Here is a 21,246-nt window from a genome sequence, read left to right as displayed (position 1 = left end):
TACTTTTGAGATGCAGTTCAGATAAATTCCCATTGAACACGGCTTCATAATCTAAACCTGGCTTTCATAACCAGACTAATGCGAGATCCATTTTCATACTCTGCATTGTCTTCAAGTGAATGTGCAACGCAGTAGGTCATCTCAGCAACATCCAGGGTTTCATTTCAGCCGATTTAGGAACCCAGAAAATTCTGCACCCAGCACACCACATCCAGTAAACGTATCGCTATGGTCACGTACCACCTCCTGCGATCTACCAGCAACACATCGAGTAGGGAATGAAGCTGTGGTTTTAACGCGAGTTATTCACACTCGGAATAGTACCAGCGAGGTCAAACCACGCCACGGGCACCAACTCAGTCACAAAACACGACTCGTTTCAAACTCTCCATGTTTAATAAAACATCGCTGTGAGAGCACACGCACCGGTCCTTGGCAGTGGCGCTGGGACACAAAAACTATTATTTTGCCGTCATTCTTTACACATATTTACTTCTTGAAATGATGGCAATTGAATTAAACACTATCACACGTCCACGTGCGGAGTTTTAAAATGACACACGTCTTGTTATTAAAAGTGAAACGGTACAAACGCCCCGTCCCTACGGAGAGAGTCGGCATTATTCGGTACAAAACCCACGATCGGCAGAGGCAGCAGCAGCAGCGGCGTCGCGGCCACATTCTTTGTTGCATAAACCCAGCGACTGCATCGCACAGGATTGGCAAGACTCGTGGATCACTCTCACACGAGCGCAGTTAAAATCGGGTTTTCCGCATAACCGGTAACCACATGAAATATAAAACCGGTTATTTACCAGTTTGCTGCATGGACAGAAACGTCTACAGATACAAAGGGGAGAGTTCCATCATTTTAGCTGAGACAAGTGCAGGTGCCACAGCGGAGTGATGGCGAGCAGCGCACTGGACACGCCATGCAGAGGTCGCCGATTCGATTCCATCTCTGGGCATGGCAATTAAAACAATGGCGCAAGCGAGACCAAATGCCCTCTTCAGAGCTCTCTCGTGGAGGCCATTCTGCCACCAGTGGCTTGAGTAAGCAACTGCAGGGCTGCACCTTTAACTGAGAATCGAGAACACATGGATCACGCGGTGACTTAGGCTTGCGCCATGCTGTTTTTATGCTCACGCGAGCCAATCCGCGCGTTCATCACAAACGTTCCACTGCAATAGGTTACCAGTTCCGGAACTGGCAACCGGTTTTGATAACGGTTACCGGTTATTGTTTAACAACCCTAGTTCAGATAGCAAATCACACAGCTCTGATGAGAAGGGCAGGCGGCAGACAAAGGCTGGCCTGGTGTAGGCCTTGCAACTCCCAATCACATGCCATGTGACCCCAGGAACACGACGTGGACCCCAGGGAAGACGACGTGGACCCCAGGGAAGACGACGTGGACACCAGGAACGCGACGTGTCATCCCAACAAGACAAAGCATGACCCTAAATCATAACCCAGCCTGAGAATGCGATAGGTGGCAAATTCGGTCTCATTTGTTAAATAAATAATGTTACCCAGCACCCAAGCCACCCACGGTAATCGACACAATAAAATATACATCTGTGAGGCGTGCCGGGGCGGGCGGCACAAGGAGCCCGCCCTGGTGATGGCCGAAGGGCAGGACTGCCGTAGACTGTGTCCAAGTCGCAGCTTTTCTTTGGCACCGAACCCGTCTCCCTCTGCACGGCTCACACCCCACCCCCCGTCATCAGCCTCTCAATCTGAATCTGTGGGAGCACAGTGGGTGGGCACAGACAGGGCGTGTCATTATTGCAGCGAGCGGTGTTTGACGGAGCTATCCTCCTCACGCCGAGGCGACTCGGGGCATTTTACACGCGGCAAGAGACTTGCATAATTCCGAGTCTTTAATAACATTATTTTTATTCCTATGCTTATTCGTTACTTGTACAGCATACTGGTGTGTTGGAGAGCTTGTTTAAGTGACAAACCTTACTGACTGTGCCGGGTGGTGGCGGGCTTAACTACACATTTATATTTATGCAATCTCACCCAAAAAAACCTGTATTATGGATGTTATTGGTCGCGAAAGCCTAAGTGTTAAACTGATTACTATGCTTCTTTGCCCAGGAAATCCTCACCGAGCCTCGACTTTGTCGGGAAGATCCTGCAAAGTCTTCAAGAATGTTGCTATTTGTAAATCAAAGAGTAAATTTGCCGTCTCATTTTCAAATTTGTAAAATTTGGACCATGACGCCGGCACACAACGGCCTTCTCGTTTCGAATAACCTCACGGGACCTTTAATGTCCGCTTGTGAGCGAAGAGAACAGCACCGAGTATGTCATGGTTAATGCACCACTGCAGCCATAACCAGGGCAGCCTGTCAGATTCAAACCACGAAGCTCTGCAACAAGCAGCGAACGTGTTACCGCTGGCCCGAGGAGGAGGTAGGAAAGCGAGGGGGAGGGATAAAGAGGTGGGGAGGATCTCTCACAAACACGTTTTATGAGCAAATTACACGCGACACTCATGTGTAGAAGGGCGATCTGTGTGTTCGCACATCTATATATACAAGGGAAATTTGTGATTATGTGCGTCTGTTCAAAATGTTTAGCGTACTTCCCGCCATGTAACAAACTTGAAATTTGCCATGTGGGTACTTTCCAGACTGTACACCATGCAAAAATTATAAAAATACACTTTTGTTTTTTTTTGGGGGGGGGGGGGCGCAATAATGCATATATTGTGCAGGGCAAGTGAGCTGTGACGTCACATCTGTCATGTGACCCAGTGTGCCTGCTGATCGTGGCTAAAGTGAAATACAAATGTGTTGCAGGTCTAAGGCGTTCTTCGCGCAGCATTGGTTTATTATTTGAGTCGTTTACTGCTGTACGCACCTTGAAAGTTGTGTGTGTCTGCTGCAAGCGTGTGTTTGTGTACCTATGGACGCGCGCGCGCGTGTGTGTGTGTGGGGAGCGGTAGTGTAGTGGTTAGCGCGCTGCGCTACGAACCTGCAAACCCGAGTTTCATTCCTGCTCACGGCCACCACCAGTGACGATTAATTGAACCGGTCCTGGGCCCCCCTAGGTCGACTCAGCCTCAAACGAGTAACTCGTGTGGTGTGTGAACATCGCCGGTCTTCAGATAGGTGCCGCTCGCTCACAGCCCTTGCCTCAACAGCCTGTGTAGGCTCCACAGGGGATTTTTGTCTTGCATGCACGCACCCACCTCACTGAGGATGACCCACACGGGGGAGTCGGAGAGCATGCAGAGACGCATGGCTCGCACGGGACCCAGCGCGGGGCCCACCGTTGCCTCGGCCACGCCGTTTACAAACGCTCCTGCACACCTCGACATGAGCAGCACGGTCACTCACCCTGCGTGGCTTCTCACCAGAGACCACCGTGGCCACTCTCCACCCCATTACGTACGCTCAGTCGTGGCGTTTTCTCACCAAACATAGACAGTTGCCACCAACGTGGTATAGTAGTAGGTTTTTACCCTTTAAACTGGTACAAAAACTGACACCTTTATACAAGGCATCATGTTTGCAATAACCACAACACAAGCAGTCAAAATGCAAACAAAAAGAAACAACTCTGATAATGATATGCACTGTCCTTGAAGTTGATTGGTCCACACCCGAGACAGCTTTTCTTAGAGCCTAGTCTCCATTGGTGTTGGACCAGGTGACACCAAAAGGCGTACAACTCAAAAACAGCGCACTATCAGAGTATTGAGAGCTCGGGGTAAGCATATACACTATGAGACCTCCTTTACCAGTGGCAAAATATAGTAGTAGGTTTTTACCCTTTAAACTGGTACAAAAACTGACACCTTTATACAAGGCATCATGTTTGCCATAACCACAACACAAGCACCAAAGTGGTAGTGTAATGATCAGCAGCACACCGTATGTTTAATCCAGAGGTCACCGGTCTATCCAGGAGTATAAATAGGTACGCCGCAGTTAGTCTATGTTCGGCAGGGTGCGTGGTGGGTTAAAGTGTGGGTTCGCCCACCTCTTTCAACATGTCAACGTGGAAGAATAGGCCACATACCACTCTAAAGTTCACTGCAGTGGAGGCCCTTCTACCAGTAGTGGGGTGAGCAAGCAATGTGCTTGCGATGCAGCACGTTCACTTTCCACACACGTGGCATGTGTTGCACACTCAGCGAAGCTTTTCTCGGTAAACGAGCGGGAGGATAATACAAAGCCACACAAGATGAACTGCTGCACGTATGTATGTTGAACTTCCTTCGCACCGTATGTAGCCAACCATGCTAATCTGAGATGTGGGAAGATGCACTACTCACCTATCCTCAAATAACCATCATCTGTGAACTGAAGGCCAGGAATCTTGTCCTTGATGTCCTGCAATGCCTCCTGCCCGGTCTCCTTTCCCTGTGTCATCACAGTCCATCCGATCACCCTCACTCGTGTCAGCCGCTCGTATCAAAACCAGTCAGGAGTTTTGCTTGTGTTGTTTCAATGCAGCTGATATTGTGCACTACCAGAGGGTCGTGTTTGGCTGATGAGATGTGTAAAAAAGTATATTTTTCATGTGGAGGGACAGATATGTGATGGAGGCATAGCGTCTGCTAGGTTATTGTCATCGTATTACGAGTGAATGCGTGTGTGTGTCTGGGGAGTGTGAGTTGCAGGGCCTGGTCACCTGGGCGAGCAGCACCTCCACCGTGGTGTTGTGGAGCTTGTCTCCTGGGTGCTCGATGTTCCCACTCCTGAACAGGTACCTGCTCACAGGGGGGCAACGGGACACCCGGCGGCTCTGCGTCATTCACCACCACAGCAAACCGTAACCTCATTATGCAATCAAAATAATCATCATGTTTAGTTGTGTACGGAGTGATGTCCTCATTCTTGAAAATCGAATTTCTGAGGAACCACAAACAAGCGTTAAGCCAGCCATGCTGTGACCCAGCACTACCAACAATTAGCCAAACTCTGTGATCTTATATTAAGATGTTATCACCCAATTAGTGAGTCTTTATACGTGGGTCTCTACCAGTGTCTAGGGATTTCCATGGATCTTTATAGAACTCTATGAGTCTATGGGTCTCTGTGTGCAGCTCTATCGAGAGCATTGTCATCGTCGTTCATGCAATCGCCACTCTCACGATCACCGGGGAAGAACCAGACAAGCGGGAAAGCAGCAACCGTGCGAAGAGAACCTCGCGCTACCAACAACTATCCAAGCTCTGCAGGTTGCCATCTTCTGGCCTGCATAAGTCTGGCAGGAAAACAAGTGGGTAGATTAACAGACCAATGTCTGATTGCAGGTCAGGTGCTAAGTAACTTTATACCCTCAGAGACAGCTGCCACTGGGGGTGCCCTTACATACATGTTTCGAGACCGGGGGGGGGTGGGAGGGGAGGTGCATCGTTACGGCCATTAGGACGCAGGCCGACAGCCGCACCTGCTGATCTTCTCGGGCTGGCTGAACCTGAAGAGCATGTAGTCCCCGGCGACGGGCGTGAGGGCCCAGAAGAAGTCGAGGCCTTGGTATGCCTTGTCGAGCGAGTGGTGCTGGTACACCTTGAGGCTGGTGCTCACCTCCCCACCCGGGTTCGGGTACGACTTGTGCAGCTGAGGCTTCCCAAAGTCACGATCCTGCAATGGGAATCCAGCACACAATAAACGAAGGTAAAGGTGAAGCCCCGCAATTGCCCACTCACGCCACTGCCGGATGAATGTGTGGGGCTGCGTTGGCGGCGACAGAATCCATTGTGCTACGCTCTGTTACATCGTCTATGTTACCCGCTTTCAACAACCCACACTGACCAGCGTGGTGAAGTATGGTCAAATGATCCTATGGCGTGGGGAGGCCTTCATCCAGCAGTGGATTGACAAAAGGGCTTGAATACTGGCCTATTATTTACATTTTAAGGCCACAGTCATTCTGATGAACATATGGAGTGTTTCTGGTGGCTTACGCGGTGAGCAGGCTGGCAGACTCACCGTGAGCTTTTGCACCTTGCCGGCCAGCGAGGAGTGGTGGCCCACGTGCTGGAACAGCGACGGCTTGAAGCGCAGACGCAGGTTCCCCTTCTGCCGCTGGCAGTGTTTCTGTAGGGAATGCAGCACGGCCACACCGCCAGCAGACCCCAGTGTGTGAGACCACCAGCCCAGCACACGGGACCACGAAGCCCAGTACATGGGACCACCAGCCCAGTACACGGGACCATCAGCCCAGCACACGGGACCATCAGCCCCACACACGGGACTATCAGCCAGTACATGGGACTACTAGCTCAGCACACCTACCCGAACTTTCGTGGAGAGCTTCCATTGAGGCCTTGCTATCACGCGTACTTTTGATCTACAGAGACAATGCTCCAAGGAAAGCATCGTCTCTCTGGGCGGCATCCAGAAGACAGGTTAGGGCCACTGGGCTCAAGGACCCATACCCAGCTCAGATCGAGTGACCACGAGATATTCCTGCAGGTGATCTCTTGCTGCCCCTACGTGGTCATACTTATGTAGTGCGTGTTACAACAATGACACTCCATCGAGTAATACATTGTTAAGTGACGCAGTTGTGTTTGCTCCGATTTATATATGATTGGGTTTGCTCCGAGTTCTATTTGCATCATTGCTCTACTTGTTTTTACACGATTGCTTTTGTCAATGTGGTGAACCAAGTCCCTCATGCGAGTGAAACTCAATCCTTGTCCCGTTTTGAGTTCTCACCTGCTCAAACAAAATAGTACCACGCCCGGCCGCATTTGTCTCCCCAATGGCGATGTTTACACACCCAGATCAGGTACTCATTTCAGGCCGAGTCGACCTAGGGGAGGCCCAGGACTGGTTCAGATAATCGTCACTGGTGTCGGCCGTGAGCGAGAATCGAACGTGGGTGGGCAGGTTCGTAGTGCAGCGCGCTAACCTCTACACTACCGTTCCCCCATATTGTTACACTGTCATTCACTCACATACACTCTGCAGCATATGGAACGTATAAACTTCGCATATTGAAACTCAATAAACACACTCACACTCTGCAGAACAGGGGATAAACGTAAAAACTTCGTGGAGAAACGGGCACGTGAAGTCAGAAATCTAACCCAGGACCGTGCTGCCGAGAGGCGCGAGTGTTCCCACTACGCCGCCCCCCACCCCCCCCCCCCCCCCCGAGGGCCTTCCTCGTGCACTCACGCGACCTCTCACTCGGCAGCACCAGCTTTACCGATTCATTTTTTCAGTGCTAAACTCACCGCATCCTTCTCGGGATTGCAGACCTTGACCCAGAGGATGTGGTCGAGTAGCCAGTCGATGGGCTTGTCCCTGTAGAACATCAGGATGAACTCCACCAGCATGTTCACGTCCGACGATTTGAACAGTTTCCCTGAAAGGGGGGGAGAGGCACGTGGGTGGGGAGACACATTTGAGTGTACACAAACAATGTGTGATGAAGTGAATGTCACATCGGATCATGTGCCAGGCAAGGTGCACTTTGAGGCCATCGAGTGAAGTATGGAAGGATTGCAGGCAGGAGGTCACGGGACAGACCCAGAAGCTGTAGGTTGAATGACTGAGATGACCTGACAGACGCACCACCTGTGCTTCCGACTACTGTGTGGTGTGGCCTGGGTGTGGTGTGGCTCAAGTGTGATGTGGCCTGGGTGTGATGCAGCCCGAGTGTGGTGTGGCCTAAAGCCCTAGATTATAACCGAATCTCACCGATGAATCCCAGCTGGGAGAACTCCAGGATCATCCAGTCCTCCAGTGACTGTTGCTCAGCAAACTTCTTAATGAGGCTGAAGTAATTGGGCCGGGCCATGATGTCATCCTCCAGCTGTAGCAAGGCAACATGAGTAGATCACCATGTGCAAGCATCACGGTCTAACTTTGCCACATTCGCCAAATTCCGCATCGAACCGAACCCCCAGCAAGGCCATCTACTTAACGACGAGAGAAAATTCACACGAAATGTCTATTTCAATTAAGTCTTCCAGATGTAAAATGATATAAGCTTTTAATGAAGAAATACAATTATCTAATTCAAAACATAATACAATTCAAAGAGGTTTCATTTTAAAACTTCAAAACGGAGCATCGGGTGCTTGCATGAATGCGTCTCGTTCGTGTGCAATTTTTTTGTGACTTTCCTGGCCAGAGGCCGTCAATGGTTGTGAGGGGCGCCGCAGGGCCCCCCGGACAACCTCTAGTCACATGCAGCGTTCACAATCACCGCCCACTACTGGCAGACTCAAATGCCCTATCAAATGTGTTGAGATAAGATGCGATAATGGAAATCGCTTATTGCGTGTGAAGCGCTTCGAGATGCCCCGGCATGGAGCAGAGCGGCTCCATGAAACGCAACTCGCTCTCATTAATTATCATCAGCACTGCTTGGGACAGCGGCACACTCCTGATGGCGGTGTCTCGCCACTCAAAGCGAGCATTGGGCAGCACTCACGTCCACCACTGGGGGTGGACATTCCACGCTCCTATGGCAGGGACCGTACGGTGACTACATCGCCCTGACCTCATCCGATCATGACAGATCTGCCAAGCTTAGCAGGGCTGAGCTTAAATGGGGCTCAGATGGGTATAATGCGGTTTGTGAGCGGAGGGAGAGAGGCGTGCAGGAGGGGAGCAGTCCGATCAGGGCCCAGCGCAGTAGCACTGGCACCCAATTTAATTCTTAAAACATCTCAATTAACAGAGTCATTAAGAAAGAAGTGAAACAGTTTATCACCATCAACCACTAATAACCTAACACAGATGAGTGCTGATTGAGTTTAGCGCTGTGCTGCAACGTGCTAACCGCGGGATGCGATACTGCTCTCCGAGAGTTAAAAAAAACGGGGAGAGACAATCAGGGAAACGGAGAGAGACGAGGCAGGGCTGTGCCGGTGTGTGTTGTGCGCGTTGCGTGCTCTGGGTGGCGCTGGAGGCCGTCGAGTGTCTTTGACCGGAGCTGGAAACACCGAGCAAACATCAAAGCGCTCCTCGGCGCCGTCGGCACGTAGGCGATTCCTCTCCCCGAAACGCCGGATTCCCCGCGGTGCGTACCTGCAGGTAGTAGTGGCCACGGGACTGAGCGTACATCATCAGGTAGCAGTAGTCCAGGTTTTGCTTGGTTCTCCATCTGCAGGCAAGCACAGAGACGGACGGCTGAGCTCGCACGTGAAGGTGGTCGTGCGGCCTGGCACAGAACAATCACCGAACAACGAGTTGAATCGTTGAGGGTAACGCTGTCCCCAGCGACAATTGACTCTCACAGGCAGAGAGAAGGGTAGAGAGGTGCGGGAATCCCATGGAATAAGTGGGAAGGCAGTGAGAACCGGAGCCAACAATTGCCCAAGCTCTGTGGTCCTATATTGGGATGTATGGTCAACGCCATTACCGAGTGTTTATACGCGTAGAAGGAAACTGGAGTACTGGAGAAACACACTCGTGCGAGGGTGGGGGTCAGACTCAATCTCCGTACAGATGGAATACAGCTGTAAATTAAACCACTTGCTGTACTGCCATGGCACCCTGACCATAAGTCAGGAAATGGCAATGTCGACGCCCACGGGTGCGTCATCTACCAACCCCTGCTGCCCGCACAGCGCTGCACTCTAGGCCGCATGCACCAGCGCAGCCCCCCGCGGTAACAGAGGCTTCCCGTGTGTGGCGCTGCGTGCGGTGCTCACCGTGCATCTCTGTGCCGCAGCAGCAACTGCTGCTGCATCCGCTACCGTGCAGGATTAGCTATGACGAATATTATTTAAAGCGTTTGGTATGGCCACTATCATTCTCATAGCAAAGAGTTATCATGCAGGAAGCACCGCTGTGCTTCACAGACAAAGCCTGCAGTAGTTTCATCGTACGGGGTGACGCTGCTATGTGCAATCCCCATTGATTAATTTACGGTGTAATTTTCAATATTTGGCCAATTTGGACCGTGACCCTGGAAAACAATAGCCTGCTCCATTCAAATAACGTCATGGTAACTTTATAATCTACTGTAAAGCAGAGGGACGTAGTATTTCATGGTTACTTCATAACACAGAATTAACTAGGGCAGCCGGCCTGACTCAAATTGTGGACCTCCCAAAACAAGCGGCGATCATGCTACCTGCTGGGTTACGTCACCGCTCCACCCATCACGGGGCACTGAGTGGCCACTCTCATCAGAGTCCCCGCTCACAGCAGCAGCTGCAGCAGCTGACACTTGTGGAGGGCACTTGTGTTGCATAACACACTCACTGCCGTGCGGGCACGGTTATGAGATTTGGAAAAAAACACGATGATGTTGATGATGGGAGGAGGGCATTCCAACGTGGAGCGAGGCGAGGGAAGAAACAAAAAGAGAAGTGAGAAACTGTAGTGTGGCGAGTTGGTGTGTGACTGAGTGGAGTGGGTGAGTAAATGGGTGAGTGAGTGGGTGAGCGAGTGCGTGAATAAGTTGTTGGGACCTGGAGTGTGGTGGTTGAACACAGTGTGGATGAGATGAAGCAGACTGGTTGACCAAACCCTCAACATGGGTGGAGGAATCAACGAGTGAAGTTCACGGAAACAGTAACCATGGTAGCACAGTGGTAACACCTGTGCCTCACAGCAAGAAGGGTTCAATTCCGGATTCGGGTGCCTTTTTTTGGGACGTGTTCTCCCCTTATTCTGCAGAGTGTGACTGTGATTGTCCAATTGAGTGTGAATGAGAGTGTGTGTGCGGGTGATGTGTGTATGTTCTCTCCCTGTTATGCATGGATTTCTTTGCAGAACATTTCCATGCAGAACATCCCAATTCTGAAAAATACACATTGCCCTCGACTACAAAAACTTGGCAGGACTCTCCTGAAGAAGAGTCTTGAAACTCGGTGGGGCTTTCCCGGGTGAACCAGTGTAATAACGATTGTGAATCTCCATGTGGCCGGCTGTGAGCGCGGGGCGCTGGTGCTCGCGGGGTCATACTTGACTCTCTCCAGGGAGTCGCCGAAGGTCTCTCTCAGGTTGCCGAGGTCCGGGTAGTAGCTGGGTGACGGAGACACGACCTCCAAGAGCCCCGAGTTGATTTCGTACGCAAACCTGACAGCCGAGCACGGAAATGAACATCGCACGAAGCGGTGGTGGCGGTCAGAGCAGAACTCGTGTTACCGTCTCTCTCCATGTAGACCACAGTGTGTGCGTGTTTCTTGTTCGTGCGTGCGTGCGCGTAAACACCGTTATGAAGAGCGGTGATGCAGTGTTCGCATGCCACACATGAATGCGGCGAGCCGAGTTCGATTCCCGTTCACGACCAATTAACATAGGTAGCGGTTCTGGGCCTCCCTGAGGTCGACTCAGCCTTAAACGCTCACATGGTACTGTGTGTAAACTAGGCGCCCGGGCATGGCGATAGCCACACCACTCTTTCAAATGTGCACCATGCTGACCTTGATAGGTGCTTGCAAACAGCACTTTCCCCAACAGCCTGTGTAGGCTATACAAGAGGATATTTGTCTTCATAGATCAGCTGACCACAGTAAACATCAAATGAACACAAGAGCTCACCCAGTCTTGAGCTCCTCGACGATCTCGCTCACGTGGTGGACGTTGGTCTGCAGAGGAAAGCGACCATCAACCAGCAGCACAATTGCAAGGAAGGCCCATTCACACCTCTCACACAAAGGTTCATAAATTAGCATATTAATGTAAGATCGATCTTACATCAACATGCTAATTTCTCACATTAACATCACTAGCCCCGCCCACTTCGTTTATGACCCGAGGACTACTACACCCTCTACAACAGTCTGCATTCAGCAGCTTGCCTCCTGATGACGACCGCTTGTGTTGCGATCGAAACGTCGTAGTTTTTTTGTTATTTTCTTTGAACCATCTACGTGACTTTACTGAAAGACCCAAAGAATATGAATTCCTGCAGTCATGAAAGCTTTCAGTCACGACAAATATATAATTGGCGACACTTTGGGCAATAGGCCTCCGTAATTGCACACTTTTATAATAGGCCCATGTTGCCTTTTTTTTTTACCAATCTAGTCTAAGGCCACGGTGTTATTGAAGGTAAAACAAGCTCAGTAACAACCACAAGGGGCCACCAAAGAGGTACTTTCAAGATCTTTGAAAGCGACATAGTCCACACAGTAGAGGACGGCAATTCCAGGGTATTTACAGTGCAGCACCAAGGGGCATCGCTCACCTCCCCGATGAAGACGACGATGATGCAGTCATCCTTCTCAGTAGGCGACAGCTCGTGGATGAGCGAGTTGAGCGTGTCGATAAGGTAGCTCTGCACCTTCCGTTTCACCGTGGGTACTCCCAACACCATGGACACTGCCAGTAACAATAATAAGTTGCTTTTTTACCCAGCAATGTGACGATGAGTCCAACGACTCTCTTTCAGGAGGGTCTTGCTACATTGGATGTTTATTTTAAGATGTTTTCAGCCAATTTTGTGTTCATTCCTATAGGAGGAAACTGGAGCACGCGGAGAAATTCGACGCGAGCGAGGGGAGCAACACTCTATGCCTGTACCAAAGGAAACCGACGGCGATTATTCCCACACCTCCAATCAGCAAGGTTGGCTTCGTGCAATGCGAAATAAGTCACGAAAGCTTTAAGTCAAGATTTAATCACCTCTACGGCGAGTGTTTCCACACAACTAATCGTTCTTTTAACAAACTTCGAGACAAGAAGGCTCATCTGATCGAGTCGCTCACATTTCTGAAGAGATGCCGCATCACCAAGGTAATACCGATCGCCTTCACGCTCACATCTGCTGCTGTCACTTCTCCCAATGCTAAACGGATCTTGTTCAGGGCCGGCCTAGCCCTGATCTCAGAGAGAATAAGATTGCTACTCTTAGGTTTTTTCGGTAAAGTCACGTAGGTAAAAAAATAATACAATTAAAATAATAATAAATGAAAATAAATGAATTTATGAATATTTTTATTTTTTATTTATTTTTTCCTACGTGACTTTACTGAAAAAACCTAAGAGTATGAATCCTTGCAGTCACGAAAGCTTCAAAGCAAGAAAGAATAAGATTGGTCCGATTTGAACTAGACAATTTAGACAAGACTCTCTTGAAATCACACTTAACATTGACGGAAAAAATGTCTACATCTGATTGGGAACATGTAGAAAACATGACAGCCTCTTCAGCCGCCGCAATGTCAGCTAAATGCAAAGATAACCTGATTTACAAGTTCAACCTACTTTGCAAGAAGAAGCCAGATCCATGCATTAAAAAGTTAGACGTTGACAAGATTGTTATCAATCAAAGTAACAGTCCAATTTCCGACAGCCTAAAATCGGTTCTAGCTAAAGGGTTGAATTTCGCAGTCACCCCTAAACACATCCCAGTTGATGATATCATTGCCCAGGTCGACGTAGCCCTTAAGGGTTTGGGACACATTCCTGCAGACGTGGCAATATCGGAAATTGCTGCAATCCTCAAAAACGCTAAGACACCTATTAGCAACATTAGTAAGGAGGAGCGTTTTGAGCTTTCTCAATTAAAAAAGAGAGATGACATCGTCATCCTCTCAGCCGACAAGGGCAATGCCACTGTCATCATGGACAAAGCCACACACAATAACAAAATTCAGGACCTACTTAATGATGGTAGCTATACCAAAATCAATAGAGATCCCACCAACCGCCTGGTTACGAAAACCAACAATATCATCACCGATTCGACACCTTTAATCGAACCAACCAAGCGGTTTTCCTTAAACCCTCTGCTGCTAGACCACCCAGACTGTATGGCTTACCAAAAATCCATAAAGAAGGCACACCACTTCGTCCTATCGTCTCCACCATTGACTCGCACACCTACAAACTGGCCCAATATCTGTCTGAGACCTTACAACCATTCACTGGTAAGACCACCTCAGCTGTACTTAACTCAGCTCACTTGGTATCGTTAATTAAGGAAATATCACTATCTCCATGTGATTTGCTCTTTAGTTTCGATGAAGTATCTTTGTTTACCGAAGTTCCTGTGCCTGACACCATTGCAATCATTGAAGATTTGGTCCAACAAGGACTGAATGCTGATGTACTGGCCCTGGTGAGACACTGCCTCACCATCACTTACTTCACCTGGAATGGAACATTCTACAAAAGTTGAAGGTACCCCAATGGGTTCTCCCTTATCTCCAGTTATAGCCAATGTTTTCACGGAAAATTTTGAGACAGATGCCATCCAGGCATCCACTCTACGTCCGGCCTTGTGGAAGAGGTACATAGATGACACGTTAGTCATCTGGTCACATGGCCCTACCAGCTCTGAACCAATTCCTCAACCACATCAATTCCATACACCCAGCCATCAAATTCACCATGGAGGTGGAAAAGGATGGCAAGTAACCATTCTTGGATGTTTTAATCGAAAAGAAACCAGATGGCTCAATGGGACACTGTCTACAGGAAAGCCACCCATACAGATGCCTACCTAAAACCTGACTCCCACCACCATCCATCCCAGAAGAATTCCCTCATAAAAACTCTACACCATAGAGCTCGTTGTATTTCCGACCATCACCACCGAGCCAGTGAACTGGAGCACGTACACCAAGCCCTCAAGAAGAATGGATATTCAGACTACCCAATTCGTAAAGCTGTCACCCCAACCGTTGGGAGAGAACCACCTGAGGACCCAATTAAAACCATCACCTTGCCATACGTAGCAGGGATCACCAAAATATTTCTAAAATCATGAGCAAACACAACATCCAGGTTCGATTTAACACCGTACATAAAATTCGTGATCTGATCCCATCTGTGAAGGATGCGATCCCTGACATGCAATACCCCGGCGTCTACAAACTAAGCTGTGCCTGTGGCAGTAGTTACATTTGGGAAACTAAGCGACATGTCTCGGACCGTGTTCGTGAACATAAGGCAGACCTGAAACACGGTAGGACCAATACCTCAGCCGTGGCTGATCATTGTTTTAATGCGGTGGGCTCACATAAAATGTATTTCTCCAAGACGAAGGTACTCTGCAAACTCACTGGCTATCAACAAAGATTCGTTCATGAAGCCATCCAGATATATAGACACGGATACAATTTCAACCGAGAAGATGGGTACAAACTGAGCAATCATTGGAAGGACATTATTAACCAGTTTAAGTCATAACTGGCTGTGATGTTTCCATCCTATCTTGCGATGGTAGTAGTTATTTTCGACTCTCTGGTTTTACATTAACAGGTTCCCATGAAAACAGCCGCCGTTTACATTGCCATGCTAATCTCTTACATTGCCATGCTAATCTCTCTCACTTTAACATCACTAGACGCGCCCACTTCGTTTATGACCCTTGGACTACACCCATTTCAAACCTTTTAAACAGCCTGCCTCAGCAGCTTTTCCCCCTCGTGATATTTTTATTATTTTTTATTCACTTTATTTTCATTTTATTTTTGATTATTTTATTGTTCTATCTCCGTGACTTTACTGAAAGACCCAAAGAATATGAATTCCTGCAGTCACGAAAGCTGTAAGGCAAGATTCAACAACATGCTGTGCCGCCTTCTCCTGGCGAGCAAGGTATGGCACCTCCTCAATAACCACAGGGAGTTCCACAGCATGTGTGTGATCCACCAACCCTTGCCACCTCAACAGTGCTGGATCACAGGCCACAGTAAAGAAGCCGTGTGCTCTCGGCCAGCTCTCTCCACGGGCGGTGACAGCGGCAGCGTCATCGCCGCTTGTTGCAACAGAGAAAGTCTCCTTCCTGCTTCCTCTTGGTTTTAAAGTGTTCCACGTTTATGTTGACATTGGCCAAATATCCCAATGCGGAAGATTATTCTCAAATTACTCAATAGGGATGACATAGAGCAACATCAAAAATAACTCCGGGTAAACGAGCGTGATCGTGCATGTCGGCTCTGCATGTCCACGTTGTGGTGGCGAATGCCGCCGTGTGAACACCGGTAAGCCAGGCGGGCCTCACCGCCAGTGCGGCTGGCGCTGGCGTGCACCAGCGGCTGTAGGCCGTGGGGCTGGCTGCGCAGGTGAGGCAGGTAATGGTAGATGCTGGGTACGTGCAGGCTGCCGTGCAGGGTCAGCTCCTTCAGCAGACGTTGCGTCTCGTCTGCACAAAGACAGAGATCCCACGAGAGCCTCAACACAAACACACATCAACAACGGCCGCTATTCGCCATTAAGTGGCGGTGACATCATTACGATGCTACGCCATGCTAATTTACTGTGAGGTTGTCACGTGAAGTATGGAATGCTTGCTGCTGATGGTAGGTCACAGGAAAAACTCAGGTGCCATGGGTTGACTGCCTGAGATGACTAGCATAGCCTGTGCTTCCCACTGTGCCACTTTGCTGCATTGTGGCCACCCGGCGCTCCGCTTGTTGTTCTGAGGGAGACTGCCTCCAATTGCCCAGGAGCTTCCCTCACAAGCCTCCTCCTCCAGAGGTCAATCTTGACACCACTGGTAATAGTCATCAACTCAGGCTCCTTTAAACCAATGCTGGTGAATTGCCAAATAGTTATAGGCAAGGACCCTCTCTGTCACGTAGGTGCCCGTGTTAGCAGTCCCCAGGTGAGCGGTTCCTGGGTGAGCGGTGCACGGGTGAGCAGGGCGGGCGAGGGGGGCTGTCATCCGTACTGGACAGGGCCGCCCAGGAGTCGTTGTCGGTTGACGTCTTGCTGTAGACGGCACGGTACACTTGCGCCAAGATCCGGTGGAGGTCCTCCGATCGCTGCACACTCAGCTGCTCAGCCGCCTGTAGGCGCTCATGCAGCAAGCGCATCTCCCGGAGAGGCGATCCATCCACAAAACCTGCAGGAAGCAACATTCACGTGGACCAGCTCCTTGACTCCATTCCACTCGTTCATCTCATTTAAAGCTCAACTAGAATTGCACGACCTGCTTATAAGTCGGTGCCGAGTCACCTTGTGACAGCTTTCACAAGGACAACTGCTACTGGGGGTGCCCTTCAAACGTTTAACATGAGGCATGAAATAATTTGATGTGCTAAGGCATCGTTGCCCTATAAATGCAAATATTATTATTATTATAAAATATCACCATACAGACCTGCAGTGAAGCCACATGTGATGTTTACTGTCAACCCGTGGCAGCTAGGTCTGTCCCGTGACCTCCTGCCAGCAAGCCTTCGACAAACTGCATGGGGGCCTATGGCACCACGGGCACGTTTGCTCTTGTTTCACAGACGGGACGAGGCGCAGTCCTGCAATTGCGTGCTCACGCCACCGCTGGCGGAAGGGCCTCCACTAAAGAGCCGCTCTACAGGGTATGTGGTCTACTCCTCCATGCTAACCAGACATCATGGAGGTGGGTGTACACACACTTTACACAACCTCACCTGAGCATATTCTTTGGGTCTTTCGGTAAAGTCACGTAGATAGGTTCAAATAAAATAACAAAAAACTAAAACTACGACGTTTCGATCGCAACGCAAGCGTTCATCTTCCTGCAGACTACCTTTAACCTATCTACGTGACTTTACTGAAAGATCCAAAGAATATGAATTCCTGCAGTTACGAAAGCTTCAAGCCAAGATTTCTCACGTGAGCGACTAATCATAAACTGACTTTGGTGTACCGGTGGTGTGGTAAAAGAGGGGGGTGGGGGAGATTTGGGAAGTTTCCCGCGTTTCACAATTGCAAGCTGAACCTTTGTTGCTCTGGATATTTAAAAACGTGTGGAAGCAAAGGGGGAACGTTTCATGCCTCTTTTTTCACGCAGTTACTGGATACACAAAATCACCGAATATAACCAGCCCAGCGTGTGTAGGTATTACATTGTTTGTGCCTCTTCAGGTTCGGTGAGGTCGCATACACACGTGCACACATACAACTCATTAATGAATGGCAACACTCAATTTACCCTTGTACACACATAGGACACGTCTAAATAGGGCAGCAGAGTAGTGCAGCTGTAACACTCGTGCCTCACAGCAAAAAGTTAATTGGTTAGATTCCTGACTCAAGCTTCCGGTATGAAGCTACCGCACTGCCCAGCCCTGCCCTGCCCTGCCCGGCCCAGCCATGTGGTCTTGGCCACGCCAGAAGACGCACTGATATTGCTATCCAGTAGCCCAGCACACAACCTGAAACAAGGAGCTGCTAGTGGTGCCCATAGAGTGATGTCCGGAGAGCAGTGGGGCACATTCCTGGCCAGCTGCTCCCTCACTCCCTATTGTATTCAATGAACGAGGCCTCTTAAGTCCTTCTCTATTGACTTACATAACACACACACATAGTCAGGGCGATTGATGATCCCCGGCACTCCCTGATTCACTCGTCACTCGCCCACTCACTGGTGGCCAGTTACCTCATTATCACTCTTCTTTTGCTACTAACGAGGTCACTGTTCCCGTGAACTCCACTCACCGATACCCCCCACCCGTGTTGAGGATTCGGTCTACCAGACACACACAGCATGTGTTGTTGTATTTAGGTCACAATAACACACCCACCTACTCAATTATTCACCAATCAACTCACCCACCACACTGCAGATCACAACACTTGTTTTCTGTATCCTACCTCACACTGCTCCATTGTGGAGTTCCCTCACTTTTCAAGCTCTTTCAATAACCTTCCTCAATTAAAGAAACGTGATAACTTTTGCCTATTAAAGATCTGAAAGTGCTGCTTGTTGGTAGCTGCTTGACATTTTGGGCCTTTAGGCCTGTGCTCAGCGACTGTATTTAAACACAGGCATCATGGGCAAGGATGATGAATCACGCAGAGAAACTTTTTTTTTACGTACTTTTGAAAAGTTTATGGTTGAAAAATTACGAATAAAAAGAATCTAGGTTTGCTATGAGGGATGACTGTTCATCTCTAGATAAATATAAAAAATTTACTCAAATTTTCCTTCAGTCAAACGGCAACATTATTTCCTCTTCATACGGGCACTCAGAAAGAGCTGTCTACAGCCCTAAGCTCGTGGTGGAAATGCCACATTCCTACAGCACAACCACTTTTGACTCCACTCTCCCCCCCAAAGTGGTGTTCATTTTATCGACCCCAAAAGGATGAACAGCTGCGTCAACTACCCCAACCGCCTCATTTGAAATGTGAGCCGGTGCTTGACTGCTGAATCGCCTGTCTGATACTCGCCTCCAGTGATGGCAAGTAATTTCGGGACCCCAAAGCTGCATGCAATGACCTTTATGTCATTATTACCTGTGGTATTAGCACAGTGTAAAGTCTAGGTTTCGAAGCAAAAACCGGATTCAGCTGACTGGTGAGCTGAAATAATAATAACCATTGCTGCATTTAACATTGTATAAATGACAATTTGGCTGCGTTGTGTAGATGAGGGTTTCACGACATAAAATGTATCAGATCATTACTTCGTGGCTGAACCCAAGAATCGACTGAATATTATCCATAATATATGTTTTTGGGTTAGATCACATTAAAATATTGACTTAAAGCTTTCATAACTGCAGGAATTCATATTCTAACAATATCACGACGTTTGGATCGTAACACAAGCAATCGTCATCAGATGAAAAATCTAGCGGGAGAGCTGCTGAATATATGTTTATATCCCATATATATAGGTAGGAGGTTGCAAAACAACCTCCTACCTCCTCGCGGTGCCGGACGGGCAACACTGTCGTGGGCAGTGCTGTGGGGGGAGGGCCAATGCCCATTGGCCTCTCCCCTCATGGCGTCTGTGACCACCACAGTGGCTAAACGGGGGCTCTGGACGGGTGCGAGGGGCTGGTAACCCCTCCACCTTCAATTAACCACCACTAAACTACGAATTAAACATAAACCTGTAATTAATAAGCTTGTGCCGGAGGCCCCGGGGGGTCAGGCTTTTATGACGTCTCCTGGCCAAACCCCATTTGGCGGAGCCAGGAGATTGAATTTTCACCCTCGGGGCTCCTCCAGAAACAACGAAAAACCATTGCGGATGGCCACGTGGAATGTTCGAACGCTCACTGCGGAGGAGAGGCTGCCACTCCTCTGTCGGGAGCTGGACCGGTACCGCCTGGATCTCTGTGGCATTCAGGAGGTCCGGTGGACCGGTTCTGGCTCCTGCCACCATGAGGGGTGGACAGTCCTCTACTCGGGGCAGGAGACTGCCAAACAACAGGGTGTGGCTCTTCTTCTGAACAAAAGAATGAAGGGGGCGTGGGAGCGTGGCGGTGAGGTGTGGGAAGCTGTAAGCCCCAGGATACTTTGGGCTCGCCTTCCCATCAACCAGAGGCGAGGAGTGGTGGTCGTGGTTACTTATGCCCCCACCGAAGACGAACATCCGTGGAGGGATGCAGGCAAAGCCGATGAGTCAGACGCTTTCTATGACCTCCTGTCACAGGTGCTGGCTAAAGTGGCCACTCGGGACAGAGTCATCTTGTTGGGTGACTTCAATGCCCGAGTTGGTCATGATGCTGGCACCTGGTCTGGAGTGATTGGAAGGCATGGGCCAGATCAGCTCAATAATAACGGTAGGAGGCTGCTAGATTTTTGTGCAGCCCATGGGCTTGTAATTACCAACACGCTCTTCAGGCATCGGCGCATCCACACAACATCATGGATACATGCCGGGTCCAAGCAAGAACATCTGCTGGACTACATAGTGACGGACCAGCGGATGCGAGCCCATGTCCTTGACACCAGGACCTACCGTGGAGCTGATCTGACCTCTGACCATCGACTAGTCATCTGTAAGATGCGCCTGCCATTCTTCCACTCCGGTGGTGGGTGTACACCCAGGACCCCATTCCAACCAAAAGTGGCCTGGTCTCAGCTAGCTGATGAAAGTTGCAAGCGAGAATTTCATCATTGCTTGCAGCTGGGGTTGGCATCGTCCCCCACTCCACCTGATGTCGAGGGTAAATGGGCGAGGTTTAAGACTGTGACTCATGCAGCTGCAATGGCTGCTTTGGGTACGCGGTCCAGACCTCCCCAGAAACCCTGGCTGACGGAGGAGGTGTTCAGGTTAATTGAGAAAAAGCAACAGGCCCACTCTCATCGCCTACAGCATCCCACGTCAGAGAATGAGGAGGTTTACCGCAGCCTTCGCTCGGAGGTTCGGAGAGCCGTAAGGCGCTGTAAGGATGGGTGGTGGTCGCGGGTTGCTGAGGAGATGGAGTCTGCCTCAGTGGCCCGCGATCACAAATCACTATTTAACTCCATCAAAAAAGTAACCTGCAGCGCCACACCTATTACCATCATTAGAGGAAAAAACGGTGATCCAATCTCCGACCCCCAGGAACAGGTTTGCAGATTTGCTGAGCATTTCTGTGAGGTCCTGGGGGAGGGAAAATCTCTCAGCCAGGAAAAAATCATGGCACA

At 49.5% G+C, this 21,246-nt stretch overlaps 1 protein-coding gene across 2 annotated transcripts in view; it reads right to left on the bottom strand.

Moving 5' to 3' along the window:
• Positions 1-383: 383 nt before the first annotated feature.
• LOC144936291 (alpha-1,3-mannosyl-glycoprotein 4-beta-N-acetylglucosaminyltransferase A-like) overlaps positions 384-21,246 on the bottom strand; it is a 37,180-nt gene continuing 16,317 nt past the window's right edge. For both annotated transcript variants that reach the window (XM_078863367.1, XM_078863368.1), the window contains 14 exons: positions 16,568-16,741; positions 15,899-16,039; positions 12,134-12,267; positions 11,485-11,531; positions 10,906-11,019; positions 9,019-9,094; positions 7,681-7,795; positions 7,215-7,345; positions 5,959-6,066; positions 5,417-5,610; positions 4,655-4,733; positions 4,296-4,383; positions 3,207-3,319; positions 384-1,746 (listed from right to left, as the gene is read on the bottom strand). In XM_078863367.1, the coding sequence (XP_078719493.1) occupies positions 1,708-1,746; positions 3,207-3,319; positions 4,296-4,383; positions 4,655-4,733; positions 5,417-5,610; positions 5,959-6,066; positions 7,215-7,345; positions 7,681-7,795; positions 9,019-9,094; positions 10,906-11,019; positions 11,485-11,531; positions 12,134-12,267; positions 15,899-16,039; positions 16,568-16,741 (1,553 nt within the window). In that variant the 3' untranslated portion in view covers positions 384-1,707. The remainder of the gene's footprint in view (positions 1,747-3,206; positions 3,320-4,295; positions 4,384-4,654; positions 4,734-5,416; positions 5,611-5,958; positions 6,067-7,214; positions 7,346-7,680; positions 7,796-9,018; positions 9,095-10,905; positions 11,020-11,484; positions 11,532-12,133; positions 12,268-15,898; positions 16,040-16,567; positions 16,742-21,246) is intronic.

This window comes from Lampetra fluviatilis, chromosome 15 (genome assembly GCF_964198595.1).
Source record: "Lampetra fluviatilis chromosome 15, kcLamFluv1.1, whole genome shotgun sequence".
NCBI classification, from domain to species: domain Eukaryota; kingdom Metazoa; phylum Chordata; class Hyperoartia; order Petromyzontiformes; family Petromyzontidae; genus Lampetra; species Lampetra fluviatilis.
The sequence above is the reverse complement of the archived record's forward strand: the minus strand, read 5'-3'. Positions and strand labels throughout refer to the sequence as shown.